The sequence below is a fragment of the Chrysochloris asiatica genome, unplaced genomic scaffold (genome assembly GCF_000296735.1).
Source record: "Chrysochloris asiatica unplaced genomic scaffold, ChrAsi1.0 scaffold00093, whole genome shotgun sequence".
NCBI classification, from domain to species: domain Eukaryota; kingdom Metazoa; phylum Chordata; class Mammalia; order Afrosoricida; family Chrysochloridae; genus Chrysochloris; species Chrysochloris asiatica.
This window is the reverse complement of record NW_006408611.1, coordinates 10,561,665-10,580,990: the sequence shown is the minus strand read 5'-3', so window position 1 is coordinate 10,580,990 and position 19,326 is coordinate 10,561,665. Positions and strand designations below refer to the sequence as shown.

Here is a 19,326-nt window from a genome sequence, read left to right as displayed (position 1 = left end):
TTCATTGTTCAGTTTTTGCATGCAGAGAGGCAATAACCCCTTATTCAGTTTTCATTACTGCCTCTTGGTCTAAGTATAGGCTCTGCCTTAGCACAAGCAAGTGTTCTAGAATTCCCATTCTTCGTAGTATAACCCACAGTTGAGTATCTTTTCATAGTCCATAAAACAGGTAGACATCTTTCTGGTGTTCTGTTTTTAGTTAAGATTCATGTGAAATCTGTGATGATACCCCTCATTGTATATCCTCTTCTGAGTCTGGCTTGAATTTCTGAAAGTTCCCTCTCAAGGTATTGCTGTAACCATTTTTGTATGATCTTCAGCAAATTTTTACTTGTGTGTGATATTAAATGATATCATTCTATATTTCCATATTTTGTTTGAACACTTTTCTTTTGAATGGACACAGATATGGATCTCTTCCAGTTAGGTAGTTGTCTTCCAAATTTCTTGACAAGTAAGCACCTCAGTGCTGCAACCATTTTCTGAAACATTTTGTTATTCTGGTAATTCCTGGAACCTTGTTTTTTGTCAAGAACTTCAGTACAGAATGAACTTTTCCTTTAATACTATCAGTTCTTGGTCATAGGCTGCCTCCTGAAATGGCTTAACACTGACCAATTATTTTTGGTACAGTGACTCTGTGTATTCCTTCCATCTTCTTTGTCCACAAATTCTTCAGTGTTACAACTAAAGGCTTGATTTGTTTTCATCAGTTCTTGCAGTTTGAGAAATGTCAAATGTATTCTTCCCTTTTGACTTTCTAACTCTTAAATCTTTGCAAATTCTATTCTAACTTTGTCTCCTTGAGCTAGCCTTTGAAATCTGTTCAGCTCTTTTATGTCATTATTTCTTCTATTCACTCTGTTCAAGAGCATTTTCTCATAGGTCTTTACTATTTTTAAGAGATTACAAGGAAATTCATATTTAAAAGTTTTCATTGTTCTTGGTTACTCCCAACTGAATATATACTTTCTTATTACAAATGTAATTAGCCACTGTTTTAAAGGAAAGCAATTCCCTGAGAGAGAGAAAGCTGATGAAGCACAGTTCTATTTTGGTATTTATTAATAGGCGAGATGGTAAGGAGTTAATGAATAAAATAAGGTTGTGGAAGACCCTCTTAATACAAGTATTCGGTGCAAAAGAAACAAAGATCTAGGATATAATTTTGGAATTAGGTTCTACATTTGATTCTATGTAACTCCAAATAATTTTCAAAATTGAAATTCTGAAATGAGGAAGACAGGAATAGTGAATAATAACATGGTGGTGTGGTTGTTAAGTGCTGTCGAGTCAGTTCCAACTCATAGTGACTCTGTATAAGGTTTCTAAAGAGTGGCTGGTGAGTTTGAACTGCAGACCGTGTGGTTCAAACCAACCTTGCAGTCCAGTGCTTATTCTACAGTATGCTAATAACATGGTAGGAGCTTATAACTATTGAACTGATGACTTAAAATTTAAAGCTGAGAAGAAGAACCCCATCATCAATAGGTATAAAGATAGTCGATGACATGTGTTTGCTTTTAAAATCATACCAGGATAGTTACAACCTTATCTTTATGAAATAAACCTATTTAAACACAATGCTAATTTTAGGTTACATAGGGGTATGTGTACAGTGGGTATCTATGACTGACAAGTAGGTCAATATTCTGTTTGTAAGGTACAGTAGTAATGGGTGCCAAGGAGCAAAGACAACTGCAGCAAGTCAAGGGCTACACAACAGTCTTGTTTTCCAAGCAAGAGATTAGATTACCCAGAGAAATAGCCCAAGGAGTAATGCTCTCCCCTTTATGTCCTCACCTCAACAATCTCGATAAATGTTTTTAATTTTTTTAATGAGACCACATCATGGGCACTGACCTAGCCCCTGGAGGCTAGGGCTGAGAGTGAAGCAGCCAGCTGGTCTGATGTGCTGGGAGGTGTGACGTGAACTCTCAAACTTGTGGCCGGTACCCTAGCTTGGATGGCTACTTGACCAGATCTCAGACCAAGGAAGATGAAGATGTTTGATACTGAGAACAAGTGCAAATTGTTACAATTTGATCAAGTAGACTTTTGCCTGTGAATGCAGTTACTCAAAATTCCATCCAGCAAGGATTCTTCCTATCAAGGGAAAATCTTGTTTCTTCAACATACTGGGTAGATAGGAATGAGAAATTTAGACACTGGCTATCAAAAATGGGGGGTTACAAAGGCATGAAGTGGCTGGCTTACAAGCTTTCACAAGTGTGCTTAGTTGCAGAATGAGGGGGTGAAAGGGAGGCATAGAGAGTAGACTAGATAAGAAAACAGGATCCCTCAATATAATGTCTACAAGAGGCATATAAAAAAGATGGAGACAGCCTAAATACTCATCAACAGGAGAATGGTTAAACAAACTTTAGTATATATACATAATGGAATACTATAAAACACTGAGGAATAATGATGCATCTGTGAAACATCCCTAGCATGGTTGAACCTGGAGGACATTATGCTGAGTGAAAATTAATCACAAAAGGACAAGTCTGTGTGAGAGCAATGTAAAAAAGTTAAAAAAGAAAAAAGTTTTCTTGAAAAAGAAACAATCTATGATGGTTGGGGGGTGGGGGAGGGAAAATTATTCATAGGCTAGTGGGTAGACACACGTTAACCCAGGTGACAGGGCAGACAATATACAACAAAAGGGGGTGAACAGAGAAAAGGTGAAGGAAGTGGGAGACACAATGAGGAGTGCAATAGAGGCAGATACTGTTAACTTCTGGCACATGGAAGAAGTTGCAACCACGTATTAAACAAGGTGTATGATATTTTAAGGTAAAACTGATGATCTGCTCTGTAAACCTTCACTTAATTCACAATAAAACGTTGAAAGAAAAAAAAAAAATGAGGGCATGTAAACTAGCAATTTTAGTACTAATCCCAAAGTCCTCATGCTTCAGTTAGTGTTGACTTGGCTTTAACTCATGGCAACCTTATGTCCAGCAGAAAGAAACACCGCCCAGTCCTACACCTTCCTCATGAATACTGATATGTTCAAGTCCAGTATTTTCATTATTGTTTGCATATAAGGACTTTGAATAGATGCCATTACATTTCTTTTCTAAAAGCCTATAATAATTACACTATGTCTTTTGAAAGCCTCAAAAATAGTAATAAATGACTTCAATTAAAAAAAAAAAATGTGTTGACTATAAAACCATTCTGATTGCACTTGTGTCTCAGCATCCCTGACTTTCATCTTGCTTCACGCACGCAAGCTATTGTTAATGTAATGTAGCTATCTTGCAAGATAAACTGTTAATGCTTTTTAAAAATTTATTTCATATTTTATGGGACAATTTTTAAAGGACATTTTACAAACAACATTATTTTCCAATTTTACCATTTGGAGATTAGATAGTATTTCAATTTCCACAGATAGAACATTTAAATGATAAATGAAAAATATCACTCGATTTCTTTAAACTGCATGAATATTATAAAGCAGTTTTAAGACAAGTAGACCTACCTTTATTTGATGGATAATTGTGTGAAAATTCTTATCATCATCAAATACTGCTGATAAACTTGGTCCTAATCCACAGGTTTTTTCTTCAAGTTTGTTGTTAATATAAGGGCTGGTGAAAGCATCAAAATAGGGATCAGGCACAAGATTTGGAACTGCTAACACAGTGTTTTGAAACTGATTAATTGCACCTGAAATGCCATCCTGTAAGAAAGAAAAGCACAAATGTAAATATAGACATATATATGACATAATATATATGATATAAATGTAGACATACATATATATGTCTTCCTCATTTCAGAATTTTAATTTTGAAAATTATTTGGCGTTTTGTAGAATCAAATGTAGAACCTAATTCCAAAATATTCATGAATATTTCTGATTTTTCTGTAATGCTAAAATAAATCATTAATCCGCCCAGGCCAAATACTGCATTGATTCTGAATATTTACAGTCAGAAGACACAGCCCCTGCTTTCGGTAAACATATTTTCCAGTTCTCTCAGCGAGGCAGCTAAACAGAAAATTGCCACACATTGTAAGGAGTGCTGTATTTGAAGTCTAAAGAAAATACAATTTTAAGGGAAGTATAGTCATTAACAACCTGCGATATGCAGATGATACAACCTTGCTTGCTGAAAGTGAAACGGACTTAAAATATTTACTGATGAAGATCAAAGAGCACAGCCTTCAATATGGATTACATCTCAATGTAAAGAAAACAGTAATCCTCACCACTGGACCAATAAACAACACTCTTATCAACAGAGAAAAGATTGAAGTTGTCAAGGACTTCATTCTTCTTGGATCAACTATCAACACTCAAGGAAGCAGCAGTCAAGAAATCTAACGACGCATTGCATTAGACAAATCTGCTGCATAAGACCTTTTTAAAGTGTTGAAGAGCAAAGATGTCAGCTTAAGGACTAAGGTGTGCCTGACCCAAGCCATGGTATTTTCAATAACCTCAAATGCACGTAAAAAGTGGACAGTAAATAAGGGAGACTATGGAATAATTGATGCTTTTGAGCTATGGTGTTGGAGGAGAATACTGAAAGTGCCATGGGCTGCCAAAAGAACCAATAGATCCATTTTGGAAGTGCAGCCAGAGTGCTCCTTGGAGGCCAAGATTGCCAAACTTCATCTCTTATACTTTGGACATATTGTCAGGAGGGACTATTCGCTCGAGAAGGATATCATGTTTGGTAAGGTGGAGGGTCAGAGAAAAAGAGGAAGGCACCCTGCGAGATGGATTGGCCAAGTGGCTGCATCAATGGACTCAAGAGTGGCAACAGTAGTGAGGATGGCCCAGGACCGGGCAGTGTTTTGTTCTGGTGTGCATAAGGTTGCTGTGGGTCAGTACCGACTCGATGGCACCTAACAATAACAACATTCAATATACATAAGGGAATTAGGAAAGTTTAAAGAGGGGAATTTAACATTTGTATTCTTTGAGCAATCATTTCCAATCTGAAAATATAACATGAAAGAACAAAATTAGGCATGCATACAAAGATGTCTGTACAATGACATTTTCTGCAGCATTACTTATAATAATAACTAGAGAAACAGATAAATGTTCAAAAGTAAAATAATGATTATAGAAGTTATGGTATATTTACACAATGGAAAATTACTCAACACTTAAAATAATATCTCCAAAGATTGTTTAATGACTTGGAAGAAAACTTTTGATACATATGCAGGATATAGGAGTAGGAGTCCTGGTGTGCCGCTGTGGGCTAATGTGTTAGACTGCAAAGTCATTTGAACTGCAAGGAGTTTCAAGCTCACCAGCTTCTCCTTGGAAACTCTATGCAGGGTCATTATGGGTCAGAATTGACTCGATGGCACTTAACAACAATGAAAAAGTCTGTGTGTGTGATCTCTTTATGTCAGTATGGAGTCCTGGTGTGGCGCTGTTGGATAAGCACTGGATCTCAAGGTCTGTTTCAACTGCAAGGTCAAGTGAAACTGAAAGGAAAAATGCCAAAATGTAGAGGCTTTTTACTTGAATGGCATATGAGATGATAAAGGATGATTTTAATGACATTCTCTGTGCTTTTTACATTCTCTTCAATGCATATGAGACAGTTTATAATATATAAATTAAAATGAAATGACACTTAAAAGATGAGTTGGCGTTTCCCAAGTGTGTTGTTAAGTGCTGTCGAGTTGATTTCTACTCATAGCAATCCTGTATAGGGTTTCTGAGGAGGGCATAGTGAGTTTGAACAATCAACCTTACATTTCAAACCAATCTTGTGGTCCAGTGCTTATCTTACAGCACCATACCATGAAGTATATGCCATCACATCCCAAGAGTATATGTGAGCAGTATAATCCTTGCTAAATTGTTGTATGTGAGAGGCCCGAATGCCTTCTTTCTCTTTTTATCTTTTCTCTTAGTCTGTTTCTTTACTATTCTCTCTCTTTCCCCCATTTTACTTATTGTATTTCATTAGTTTTTCTTTTACTCTTCCCATATTTTTATTTTACTTTCTTTTTTTATTTTTAGTATTAAAATCTTTTTTTTTCTTGAGGCGTTTGCCTGCTTTCCCTGGATTTTTTCTTCATTATTATTATTATTACTTTTTACCATTGTTTGGTTTTGCTTTTTTCTCTTCTTTTAATTTTTTTTTTCTTGTTCTACCTGACCAGCCTAGCCACACCTATACTTACTACAACTCCACTACTGTGGGAGGGACACTACCTATTCACATATTAGCAGATGGACAGAAGCCAACACCAACCAATCCCACCCTTAACTGTGCTATGTTGTAATGTTGTGAAGTGCCATCGAGTCGATTCCAACCCATAGCAAACCTGTATAGGGTTTCCGAGGAGCAATAGTGAGCTTGAACCGCCGACCTTGCAGTTCAAATGGCTTTGCAGTCTGGTGCATTAACCCACAGCGCCACACCAGGACTGTGCTATACAAATAGTAAAAAGAGAACTGTGCACACAGTCACATTCTATATCACACCCACCAGGAGACAAGTGTTGAGTAGCTAATCATGAATTACATACAAATAAAACAACACCACAATGTCCTGGGGAAAACAATTTCAGTTCATATGAAGAAACAAGACAGAGTGACTCAAACAAGTGACCAAAATACACAACCAGAAGACCTTCTGAAGAAGAAATGGCATGGGAGCTAACTGAAATTCAAAAGATTGATATTTAGGTACTGTCAATGACTTGAGAGAAAGATAGAGAAGTTGCAGATAAAATCAAAGAAAGCAGAGAAATACTACAAGAACAAACTAACAAAATAAATGAAAAATTAGAAACCATACAAAAATACCAAATAGAATTCCAGAAGCTTCATACTATGACTTCAAAAAGGGCAAAAGAGTAGAAGAGAATCAATGAAAGGCCAACTTAGTGAGCTTGAAGACAAGTCTCTTAATACTAATCTGCTAGAAGAACAATCAGAAAAAAGAACAAAAGATTTGAAGTAAGCCTAAGAATTATATAGGATACCATCAAGAGGAAAAAAATGTGTGTGTGGTCAGAATTCGAGAAAAAGAAGAAACCAAAAAAGGCATAGAGAAAATGATCAAAGAGCTTCTGGAAGAAAACTTCCTTAATAACAATAAAGATGAAAAGATAAGCATCCAAGAATCTGAAAGAACCTCAAACAGGATAGACCCAAAAAGAAAACCCCAAACAGGATAGACTCCAAACACACTATCCAAAACCAAAGACAAAAAAAGAATCCTGAAAGCAGTTAGGAAAAAATGAAGTTACCTTCAAAGGAGAACTAAGAAGACTAAACTCTGATTCCTCAGCAGAAACCATGTAGGTAAGAAGGCAATGGAAGACAGGTATGAAACTCCATAAGAAAAAAATTGCTGACCAGGAATCATTTATCTAGCAAAATTGTGCTTCATATATGATGGTGAAATTAGGACATTTCCAAATCAACAGAAGTTAAAGGAATCGGTAAACAAAACAAACAAAATAGAATAACCTTACGAGAAATGGAATTCTTCAGACAAAAAACCAACAGTAGTAGACAACAACCTCAGATTAACATACATGATAACACCACACAGAAGTTAATCCAGATATAGAAATTTTCAAAGTAAAGCAAACCTATGGGACAGAAAATAGGGAACCTAAGATATGCATTTGTAATGAAGACAATTACAAAGTAAAAAAGAGGGAATAGTGTAGTTGCAGAACTTCCAAATGAAGAGGAAGTCAAGTAGATTTCAAAACAGAACAGACTGTTTTAAATATGTGAAGAAATTAATACATATTACTTGGGTTAAAGGAGAAGGCAATTTTCAATAAGAAGGAGGTTAGCAACAAATGATGGAGGCAGGGGAAGACACTGGAAATAAAGCAAGAGTTAAAGCCAGCAGAGGTAAATACTGTTACATACACAATCCTGAAATAATGGTGATCTATAAGTAAAGTCCTGGTGTGGCACTGTAGGATGAGCACTGGACTGATAGCCACATGATCCGCAGCTCAAACCCACCAAGTCACTCCTTGGAAACCATATATAGGTTCGCTATAGGTGAAAACTGACTTTACGAGGCACTTAATGACTACACAAGTAGATGAATGAATAGTCACTGAAGCTGAACAGATGTTGAAAAGAGAGTGGCGAATACCCACAAATATATATGTATGTATATATATGTGTATGGCTCAGCTTCGTCTCTCATACTTTGGACATATTGTCCAGAGGAAACAGTCGCTGGAGAAGGATGTCATGCTGGGTAAGGTGGAGGGTCGGAGAAAAAGAGGAAGACCCCGAACGAGATGGATTGGCCAGGTGGCATCATTGATGGACTCAAGTGTGGCAGTGGTAGTGAGGTTGGCCCAGGATCGGACATTGTTTCGTTCTGCTGTGCATGGGGTCGCTATGAGTCGGTTCCGACTCGATGGCACCTGACAATAACATATGTGTGTATGTATATGTATATATATATATACATACACAAACATATACATATACAGTTTGACAGAGGATATTTGCACAAGGGTATTTACTTTTGCTGTAAATATATCCATGAATGTTGTGGAACATACAGGTGAAAAAGTCATGAAAACTTATTAGACATGGCCAAATACCCTGAGGGAATAAGTCACTGGGTCTAGAGGTTCAGAATCACAGTCTTGGGGGACACTAAGTTCAAGTGGAGTAACATGTTCAGAAAGACAGTGTTCTATATCCTACTTTGGTGGGTAGCTACTGGGATCCTTAACACTTGTGAGCAGCCATCTAAGGTGCAGCTATTGATCTCTCCCTGTCTGAAGGAAAGAATAATGATGAAAATTAAGATATAGGTGACTCATTAGTCCATTGAACTAATGGACCATGGGAAAATCCATCTCCATGACCCTAACACCAGAAGAACTAGATGGTGCACAGCTACTACTACCAACAGCTCTGAAAGGAATCATCTAAGAATATCCTGGGTATAGTGGAAGAAAATGTGGAACAAAACTCAAAATCGGGAAAGAGACCAGGTTTACTGGTTAGATAGAGACTATTGGAACACCTGAGATATGGCCCAGAGACACCCGTCAGGTGTAGAATTGAACTCACCCCCATCACTCAACTGTCAGCCAAACACCATACAGGTCTATAAGTGGAAAAACAACACTAAGGAAGCATGCCTATCTCAGAATAACCGGCCATAGGAGATCACAAGGGCAGCATTCACCCAAGGACAAAATTCAGAAGAAATGAAACAGGAATACAGGGAGGAAGGATAAGTGATGTTACAGTGAAGGGGATTGTAATCAACTAGATGAAACAAAACGTGCATGAATTATTGAATGTAAAATTGATAATGTGCTCTGTAAACCTACACTCAATTCACAATAAAACTGAAAAAAATATCCGTATTTACAGTAGAATGGATTTTTGGACTCATATTAGAGGGATGCCTATGAGCCAATTCTAAATTTTGTATAGAATTTTTCTTGATAAGCTACCTTACTGACGTCCTGCTTTCCCCCAAGTTAAAGAAAATGTTCTAAACATTTATATCATTTGTATGGAAGAGTAGTGCTGTCCACAGAACAATGCTTTCTTTTTTTTTTTTTTTATCAGTTGGGAGATACAAACTGATTCCTGCCAACCATTTTATAGTAAAACAGCAGCTTCATTTTCCAGAAAAATAAAATGCTATACAAAAGGGTGTTGTACAAAGAAACACGCACCAGGAAGTCTTCCAAAGCAGGTTCAAAAAGTAGTGACTGCACTGTCAGCATCAGTTCTGTGAGAAACATGGGAATGAGAGAATCCTCTTCTTCCTGCTTTTCCAGCAAAGGGGGGGCCTGAAACAAGCACATTTGATGTGTTAGAAGGATCAACTATCAAGGTATAAAATCAATTTTTAAAGCTACATTATTACAAGAAGCAGATAATCTTAAATTTATTGAAATAAGCTAATTTTATAATTTTGACACATGGGAAGTCTTTCAAAGAATATTATGATATGCAGAAAAAATAAAATAAAGGCAAGGCAAAATATTAAGAGAGACTACATAACAATGTAGTACTTCTGTACCTATAAAAACACCATGAACAAAAAGGAATGGCAAACAAACTGGGGAAATGTTATTAGTTAGTAGCATATATAGGAGTCCTGGGGTGGCGCTGTGGGTTAATGCGCCAGACTGCAAAGCCATTTGAACCGCAAGGTTGGTGGTTCAAGCTCATCAGCTGCTCCTTGGAAACCCTATATGGAGTTGCTATGGGTCGGAATTGACTCAAAGGCATTCAACAACAGCAACATATATATATAGTAGATAAAAACACCTGGTATTGACTCAATTCAGACTCATGGAGACCCCAAGTGTGTAAGCGCAGAACTATGTGCCACAGAGAAAACTCTGGCTTTCAGTGGCTGATTTTCAAAAGTAGATCATAAGACCTTTCTTCCAAGGTACCCCTGGATGAACTCAAACCTCTGATTTTGGGGTTAGCAGTTCAACACATTAACTATTTGCACTACCCCTGGGAGGTGATAATATTTAAGAAAAAACATACTTAATTGAAATATATGCTAATAATATAATAAATACTATTTAAATAGATACATGCTCAAATATAAATGTACAAGAGGGTTTCAAAAAGCTCATGGAAAAATGGAATGAAAAGATAATGAAATTTTTCCAGGAATTGTTGAAGCCCCTTTGTACTTAAATATAAAATGGGCAAAGAGCATGACTCAAATATGCTCAAAATAAGAATACTGAAGATCAACATACAACTTCCTTCTTCTTGTCATCAAAACAGTTTACTAAGCAGTAACGCTTATCAAGTGCTTGCTGTGAACCAGGCACAGTACAAAGTGTTCACGTACCTCATATACCTATCATACAGTACAGGTACCATTATTACTCTGTCTAGGACACACTAGCTAGTAAATGGCACACCCAAACTTCAAACCTGTGTCTTTCTGACCTCCAGATCTATCCACTTCTCCCTGCACAGAAATGTCAATTAAAAGAATATAATGAACAGACATGTCACCAAAGGAGATATACAGGTGGCCAACAAACACATGAGAAATCCTCACTATCATTGGTCATTGGTTGTTGTCGTTAAGTCCCTTCCAGTCAGTTCTGACTCATAACGACCCTGTATAGGATTTCCAAGGAGCGGCTAGTGAGTTTGAACCACCGATCTTGTGGTTCAAACCAAACTTGTGGTCCAGGGCTTTATCATTAGTCATTGGTTGGCTGGTTGGTTATGTGCCATGGAGTCATCGGTTCTGACTCATAGTGACCCTATACAGGGTTTCCAAGATTGTAAATCTTTATGGGAGCAGAAAGCCTCATCTTTCTCCCGCGGAACAGCTGGCAGTTTCAAACTGCCTACCTTAAAGGTCATAACCACAATGCTACCAGAGCTCCTTTCATTTGTCATTAGAGAGACACAGATCAAAATAACAATGAGCTATCAGTTGACCTGCAGCAAAACCAGCAAAATTTGAAACAACAGAAAACAACAAACTCTGGTGAGGATGTGGAGAGACTAGAACTCTGTTATATTGTTGATGGGACTTTACAATGGTACAAAGATGGTGGAAAACAGTGCTGCCTTAAAAGATTAGAAATAGAAATACATTAAGATATAGCAATCCCATGAGTTAACATAAGTCCTAGAAAAGAAAAAAGACCTGAGACCTGAATAGATTTATGCATACCCATGTTCACTGTGACACTGATCACAGTATCAAAAAGAGAAAAATAACCTAAATGTCCATGAGTGGAAGAATGAATAAGCAAACTAGGGTACATACACAGAATGGAATACTACACAACAGTAAAAAAATAAAGAATCTGCAAAATACTTCATAAGATGGAATGAACTTGAAGTACATTAAGTTGTGTTAACTAAGTTGGTCACAGAAGGGCAAATATTGTATGAAACCACTACTGGAAAATTTCAAGAAAAGATGTACACATAGAAAGAAACATTCTTTGATGGTTACCATGGATGGGAGTGTAAGGAAACATAGATCATTAACTAGAGGGTAGACATATTTACTTGGGTGAAGGGAAAGGCACAGATGTTCTTTGTGGTGAAAAAGTTATTAACAACAGGAAATTAATAGACATGTGAACAAGGACGTTTCTTTGCAGTGAGAAAGTTATTAACAACAGGAAATTGTTCATAAGATTTATAGTATCCATTCGAGCTTAAATTCTAAAGCACTTGCTTTGTGGAAGGCTGTGGTCTACAATGAAAGCCCTATTCCATTATGAGTCTTGACAAAAGTTCAGATACTTTAAAATTCTTTCTGTTACTTCCCCAGTGTTGCTGACCATTAAACCAGCAACGTGGCCCCTAGGGCAAATCTGGGGAAGGGTATGTGCCTATTGGAAGAATGTGCTTGAAAATAGATTGACTAGTATGCAGAAAGATGCTTGCACAAAGAATTAGGGAATTTGCTTGGGCATTGATTGAAAGTAGGCAGAGGCATGTTATATAACTTAAGTTCTTTGTTGTATTGTAGTCCCCTTGTGGCTGTGAGCCAGGGTCACATGATCATGAATCATACTCGATCACCTAGGTGGTCAAAACCTCAGAACCAATCCAGTAACACTTTTTAATGTGCAATCGTGAATGTATCCCAACCACAGTCCTTTCCCCTATACTGTAGTCTCACCTGTGACACTGATGGATTGACCTGCCACTAATCATGATTTCCTGTTCCCTCTATTACATATGAGCCCTGAGGTGGTGCTGTAAGATAACTGAAATGGTTAACCGCAAGGACAGCAGTTCACAATTACCAGCCACTCTCGGAAAAACTATTCAGGGTTGCTATGAGTTAGAATCGATTGGACAGTACACACCAACTACCGTGTACAAGAAAACCATGGCTGTGAGCTAGCAGATTCCATGGACTTCTATACTGGGTGCATGCTGACATCTAGGATAATTGTCTGTTTTGTCTGTGTCCTGTTTTAGGCTTTGTAAAGGGTCTTTATAGAATATGCTTGAATCTGGATGCTTTTTCCCCACTAGCACAAGTATATAATATGAGATATTATATAGCCATTGAAAAAATACATATTGACTTGGGAGATTTTAAAAAATATATTGCTGTTGTTAAGTGCCGTCGAGTCAGTTCTGACTCATAGCATATAGGGTTTCCTAGGAGTGGCTGGTGGATTTGAACCACCAACCTTGCCATTGGCATTCCTGTGCTTATCCTACAGCACCACACCAGGACTACTTAGGAAATAATTTTTCAAATAAAATACACATGAATAACTTACAACAAATACCTATGAAAAAGCAACATACTGTTGGCATAGTGGGTTCTGAGTCTGTTATTAGATACATGTGAATGTGTTGATTTTTGTTGTCACTTTATATGTATATGGCAGGTCCTAGTCATGTGAAATCCTCTATGCATTTCTTCTATTTTTCCAATACATAGAAAATAGCATAATTCACAGTACATAGCAAGCACTCAGTACATATTGATCAATAATCATTTCAAATTTTATCTGGGATATACCTTTTTATCAGTGACTTCAGGCTTCTCTTCGGTAATCCATTTTTGAATGATATCTGCTGAAGGTGTTCGCTTTAACTTGTCAGTAAGATAGTTCAAAAGAGAGTTAACAGAATTAACCATGAGGATATGCATTGTGTTCTCAATTAGATAGTCGTTTAGACGGATAAAGCTTGAAAAGAAAAAAAGTACAGCTTCAATTGTCAATATTCACTACATATTTTTGAAGGTGACTGTAAAGCAAGTTTATGTATTTAAATTTTAAAATGTATTTTCTATAAGCATGAACAAATGTCTTGGAAGAAGTACAACTAGAATGCTGCTTAGAAGTGAGGATGCCAAGACTTGGTCTCACTTATTTTGGATGTATCATCAGAAGGGCGTTCCTTAGAGAACATCATGCTTGGGCTCCTGGGGGGGGGAAGGGGGGGGACTGTGAACCACAAGGCTGGCAGTTCAAACCCACCAGCTGCTCCTCAGAAGCCCTATACAAGGTCACTGTGAGTTGGAACCGACTCGACAATACTTACCAACAACCACAATTGTGTCCTTTGCATAACAATGATATAGTTTAATAAAATTTCTGATAATATTTTTAAAATGTATTTTCTTCCTCAATTTTGGTTGAATCATATTATAATAACAGAGATTTACTGCTCAGAAAAGTTTTTTAGACAGTCTTCATTTAAAAATCACAAATATTCAAATATATAGCATTAATCCTAGCGTTGCTAGGTGTTCTGTATGGATATTTAATGAGCATTAGGAGTCCTGGTGTGGTGCTGTGTGATCATGCACTAAACTGCAAGGTCGGTTTGAATAGCAAGGTCAGTGGTTCAAGCTCACCAGCTGCTCCTCAGAAATCCTATACAAGGTCGCTATGGGTCAGAATCAACTTGATTTATCCATCTAAATGGCTGTCTCATTGAGAACACAGTGCATGTCCTCATGGTTAATTCTGTTAACTCTCTTTTGACACTCTCTTGATGGCACTTAACAACAACATAGTTGTTATCGGAAAACACACCTAGTTTATCAAACTCAAAAGGCCAAATTTTTCAATGTGCTTTAAAAGTAAAACCAATGAATATACATTTGTGACTTGCATTCTAATGGTAAAGGTGTAAAATCTTTGCTATTGAATAAATGTTTGTTGCTAAGCAGCTACTAACCTAAAAGTACACATTTTCTGCTGCCTTACTTAAGTACTTAGAATGGAGATTGAGACAGCAAGATGTTTAATTTAGAAGAACATTTGACTCTGCTTATGTGGCACCCCTGGTGCCTCTAGAACCTGTGAGCTGACCATGGTGGCCTCAGGAACAGATTTACTGACTTCTCTTCTGACACAGATATTTTATAACTGGTTATGAAATAGGCAGTTGCAAGGAGCACCAATGATCAGTGATTTATAGTACTGCAACTCTTTAGATACTATTCAGTGATTTTGTTTTCAAGAGTTATTTGTAGTCTGTCAAGTTTTATCATCCTGACATTTCAGGTTTTAGAATGATAGGAATAGTCTGGGTCAAGATCTACTTGAGTAATAGGTGATAAAGCTAATCCCAATACAGGAGAGACCCCTGACGAAGCATTAGGAGGTGGAATCCCCTCCCTGGTCTCCCAGCTACAGGACTCACATCAGGGAGAGGACAGAACTTTGTGTGGCTGATATCTGCTCTCAGTTCTTTAGGGACCAGAAGATGGAGCTGGCCTTACAGACCCATTGGAATAGATTCACACATCTTTTTCCCACTGCCTGCTCCACTGCTGGGCTCCAAGTTCCAGGCTGGGCCAGAGGAAAGCAAAGCTTTCCAGATCAAAGAGGAGGTCTTGGCCTTGGATACACTATCGACCTTTCACCCAGAAGCTGGCTGAAAGTCAGGTTCAGGCTTCTGGGATGTGCATTTGGTTACCATACCCCCAAACTCCTCCTCACTATTGGTGAATCTTCTGATGAAGGCTGAATTTTTAATGACATTTTGAAAACAATGGATGCTCCAGTTTTTCTTGAAAGAAAGAACTCATTTACCATGTCAGCCTTATGCAATGATGCCTTTTGCTGGCTTGTTCTGTGTATGTCATTTTCTCAGACTCTCCATAAGTGGGCAAGTCAAGTTGCGCATCATTGAAACCTGAACTTTCTGTTTGTCTAAAATAATCTAAGAAAAACAGAAGACACAATAATTCTTTAGTAAAATTCTATTGTTTTCCAATATACATTAACAGGTAAAGCAAAAAAAAAAATTTTTTTTAATGAAATCCTTTGGTTCATAAAGCATTTGGTTCATAAACCTCATAAGGTGACTCAGCTATACAAAATCATTCATATTGAAAGATTTCAATTCAGAGAAGGACTATAGGTAGTTTATTAACATTCGTTTAACAAAGTTTGATTTGTAGACATTCCACCTCTTTCCCAGGAATATCTCTAGTCTCCGTTTCCAAGTGCATTTTAGTCATCTTCTAGAATTCATGTTCAACTAGGGCTAGTCCTATGATCTACCCAGTCTTTTAATTTTAACAAATTCATTGTCTGTACTAATACCTTTAAACAGAGAGGCCACAGATCCACTGTAAAATGTTTATGAAACAAAAGTTCTGTATCCAGTTTAGAACCAGTTAAATAATATACAAGCATGAATACTACAAGGAAAATGCAGTGTTTCCCGCCATTGTACATGTTGTTCTTGTCTGCCATTGATTTGGTTCCGACTCATAGCAACCCTGAGGAGAATTTCTGAGAGCAGCTGGGGAGTGTGAACTGCTGACCTTGTGGTTACCGTTCTCGTGTTTAACCTACAAGGCTCATTAACATTAAATTTATAACATATCAAGCAAAATTTTGGCAGAATGGGAAGGCAGGATCAGTATTTAAATTAAAGAAGAGTGAATTTTTTTAAAAAGCTTGGGTGTTTCCCCCTTCATACGCATATGAGATTCATAGGTGCAGTCATCAGGAACAAATCCTACAGCACGGAGAGCAATCCGACAAGCCTTCCTGACCACATCTTTTGCCTTATTTCGAAATTCTTCTAGGTGCTCTGTCACCTAAATATGGAAGAATATGTATAATTAATAGCACTGAAGTAGCAATAATAAGAGACCAAAATTTGAATGTTACAGACCCAATTTCTTACCTCCTCTAGTCGTATGATTTGGGCAGCCTTAAATTCCGTCAGAGTGTAAGTATGCCCTTTTTCAATGTGGCAGAGTCCCATAAAGCTTAACTGGTAGCACAATTCATTTATTTTAAGAAGAGCTGGTCGTAAATACTGATGAAAATACAATTTATCATTATTTAGTAAAGAGAAAACCCTGTGATTTAAAAGTCTATAAATATTTGGAAACCAAGTAGGGTCACTAAGGATAATAAAAGATCTGTAGTTTAACTTTGGAGACCTAGTGGTATAGTGGGTTACATGCTGGCTGTTAACCATGTGGTTGACAGTTCAAATCCACCAACCACTGCAAGGGAGAGAGATGAACTTTCTGCTCCCATGGAGATTTACAACCTCAGAAACCCTATATAGGGTTACTACAAGTAAGAACCAACTCAATGGCACACAACAACATATTTTAACTTTAACTACAACTACAAAAAGTACACATTAAATTGATGTTGTTGTTTCCAGGTGCCATCAAGTCGGTACCGACTCATAGCAACCTTATCTACGAGAGACCGAAACAATGCCCAGTCCTACATCAACCTCACAATCATTACTATACTTGAGCCCATTGCTGCTACTACCATGCCAATCCATCTCACTGGGGGTCTTCCTCTTTTTATCTGACCCTCCACTTCACCAAATGCGATATCCTTCCCAGGGATTGGTCCCTCCTGACAATATGTTCGAGAAACAAAGTCTGGCCATTTGGCTTCCAAGGAGCATTCTGGCTGCATCACAGATTGGTTTGTTCTTTTGGTAGTACTTTTAATATTCTCCTCCAATACCATAACTCAAATGCACCAATTCCTCTACAGTCTTCCTTATTCACTGTCTAACTTTTACATGCATATGAGGTTATTGAAAATACCATGCATGGCTTGGGTCAGGCGCACCTTAATCATCAAACTGACTAATGCAATACATCAATTAATTTTTTGACTGATGCTTCCATGAGTGTTGATGGTCAATCTGGGCAAAATGAAGTCTTGGACAATGTCAATCTTTTCTCTATTTATAGATGTTGTTTATTGGTCCAGTGCTGAGGACTTCATTTTCTTTACATTGAGGTGCAACCCATATCCAAGGCTGCGGTCTTTGATCTTGATCAATAAGAATTTTAAGTCCTCTTCACTTTCAGCAAGCAAGGTTGTATCATCTGTATATCACAGATTGTTAGTAAGTCTTCCTCCAATCCTGATGCCACATTTTTCTTCATATAATCCAGCTTCTGAGATTATGTGCTTAGAATAAAGACTGAATAATTATGGTGAAAAAATACAATGCTGGCACACATCTTTGCTAATTTTTAACCATTCACTGTCCCCTTTTTCTGTTTTATCAACTGCCTCTTGGCACAATTAAGTATTCCAGAATACTCATTCTCTGCCATGTTGTCTATAGCTTATCATTATCCACACAATCGAAAGCCTTTGCATAGTCAATAAAGTACAGGCAGAATGGGGCTTGATGGCAGCTAGAATGGAGGTGCAGTGAAGTTTGCCATCACCCATACCACAGAATACCAGGCAAAGCAGATCCAGGGCAGAGCTCCAAAACTCAGAACCACATAGGTATGAATATTTTAAAAGTTTGAAGGCTTATAGCTAGTGGAACTTGAAGCAGAAGTAAGAAATTGCGTACTTTTGAATCTGCCGGGAAGAGTTGTCACCAATTCTATTCAAATTATTCCAGAAGATAGAGGAGGATGGAAAACTTCCTAATACGTTTTATGAAGCAAACATAACCCTCAAACCAAAACCAGGGAAGGATGTCACTAAGAAAGAAAATTAAAGACAAAATAACCCTCATGAACATAGATGCAAAAATTCAAAACAAAATCCTAGCCAACAGATCCAGCAACACATCAAAAAGATAATACATCATGATCAAGTGGGGTTCATATGAGGGATGCAAAGATGGTTCAACATTAGAAAAACGATCAACATTATCCACCATATAAATAAGAAAAAAGAAAAGAACCACATGATCATATCGATTGATGCCGAAAAGGCATTTGACAAAATCCAACATCCATTCCTGATAAAAAAAAAAAGCTCAACAAAATAGGAATTGAAGGGAAATTGCTCAACATAATTAAGAGCATATATACAAAACCAACAGCCTACATTACTCTCAATGGAGAGAAACTGAAAGCCTTCCCTCTGTGAACAAGAACAAGGCAAGGATGCCCTTTGTCACCACTCCTATTCAATATTGTGCTGGAAGTCTTAGCAAGAGCTATACAGTAAGACAGGGAAATTAAGCATCCAAATTGTATTTACCCATAAGAAAAATGAGCCACAGTCCGAGAAGATGTGTGCATACCAGTGTTCACAGCAGCACTATTTACAGTAGCAAACAGATGGAGGCAGCCTAAGTGTCCATCAACTGAAGAATGGATAAACAAACTGTGGTACATACACACAATGGAATACTATGCTACCTTGAAGAACAAGGAAGCTGTAAGTACTGCCTAACATGGATGAACCTTGAGGGCATTATGTTGAGTGAAATTAGTCAGTCACAAAAAGAGAAATACTGCATAGGACCACTACCTTAAAAGACTAAGGAAAAGAACCCGTACTAAAGGGGGGTGGGGTGGGGGGGATTCTTTGTTGATTGTTGGGATGTTGGGGGTGGGTGAGAGGAGGGAG

The 19,326-nt window shown here is 37.5% G+C and overlaps 1 protein-coding gene across 1 annotated transcript in view; it reads right to left on the bottom strand.

Moving 5' to 3' along the window:
* Window positions 1-19,326, bottom strand: part of DNAH6 (dynein, axonemal, heavy chain 6) — a 305,590-nt gene that overhangs the window by 245,363 nt on the left and 40,901 nt on the right. The window contains 6 exon segments of the mRNA XM_006866588.1: window positions 3,494-3,694; window positions 9,685-9,801; window positions 13,506-13,674; window positions 15,535-15,664; window positions 16,433-16,553; window positions 16,643-16,777. Coding sequence (XP_006866650.1) covers window positions 3,494-3,694; window positions 9,685-9,801; window positions 13,506-13,674; window positions 15,535-15,664; window positions 16,433-16,553; window positions 16,643-16,777 — 873 coding nt within the window.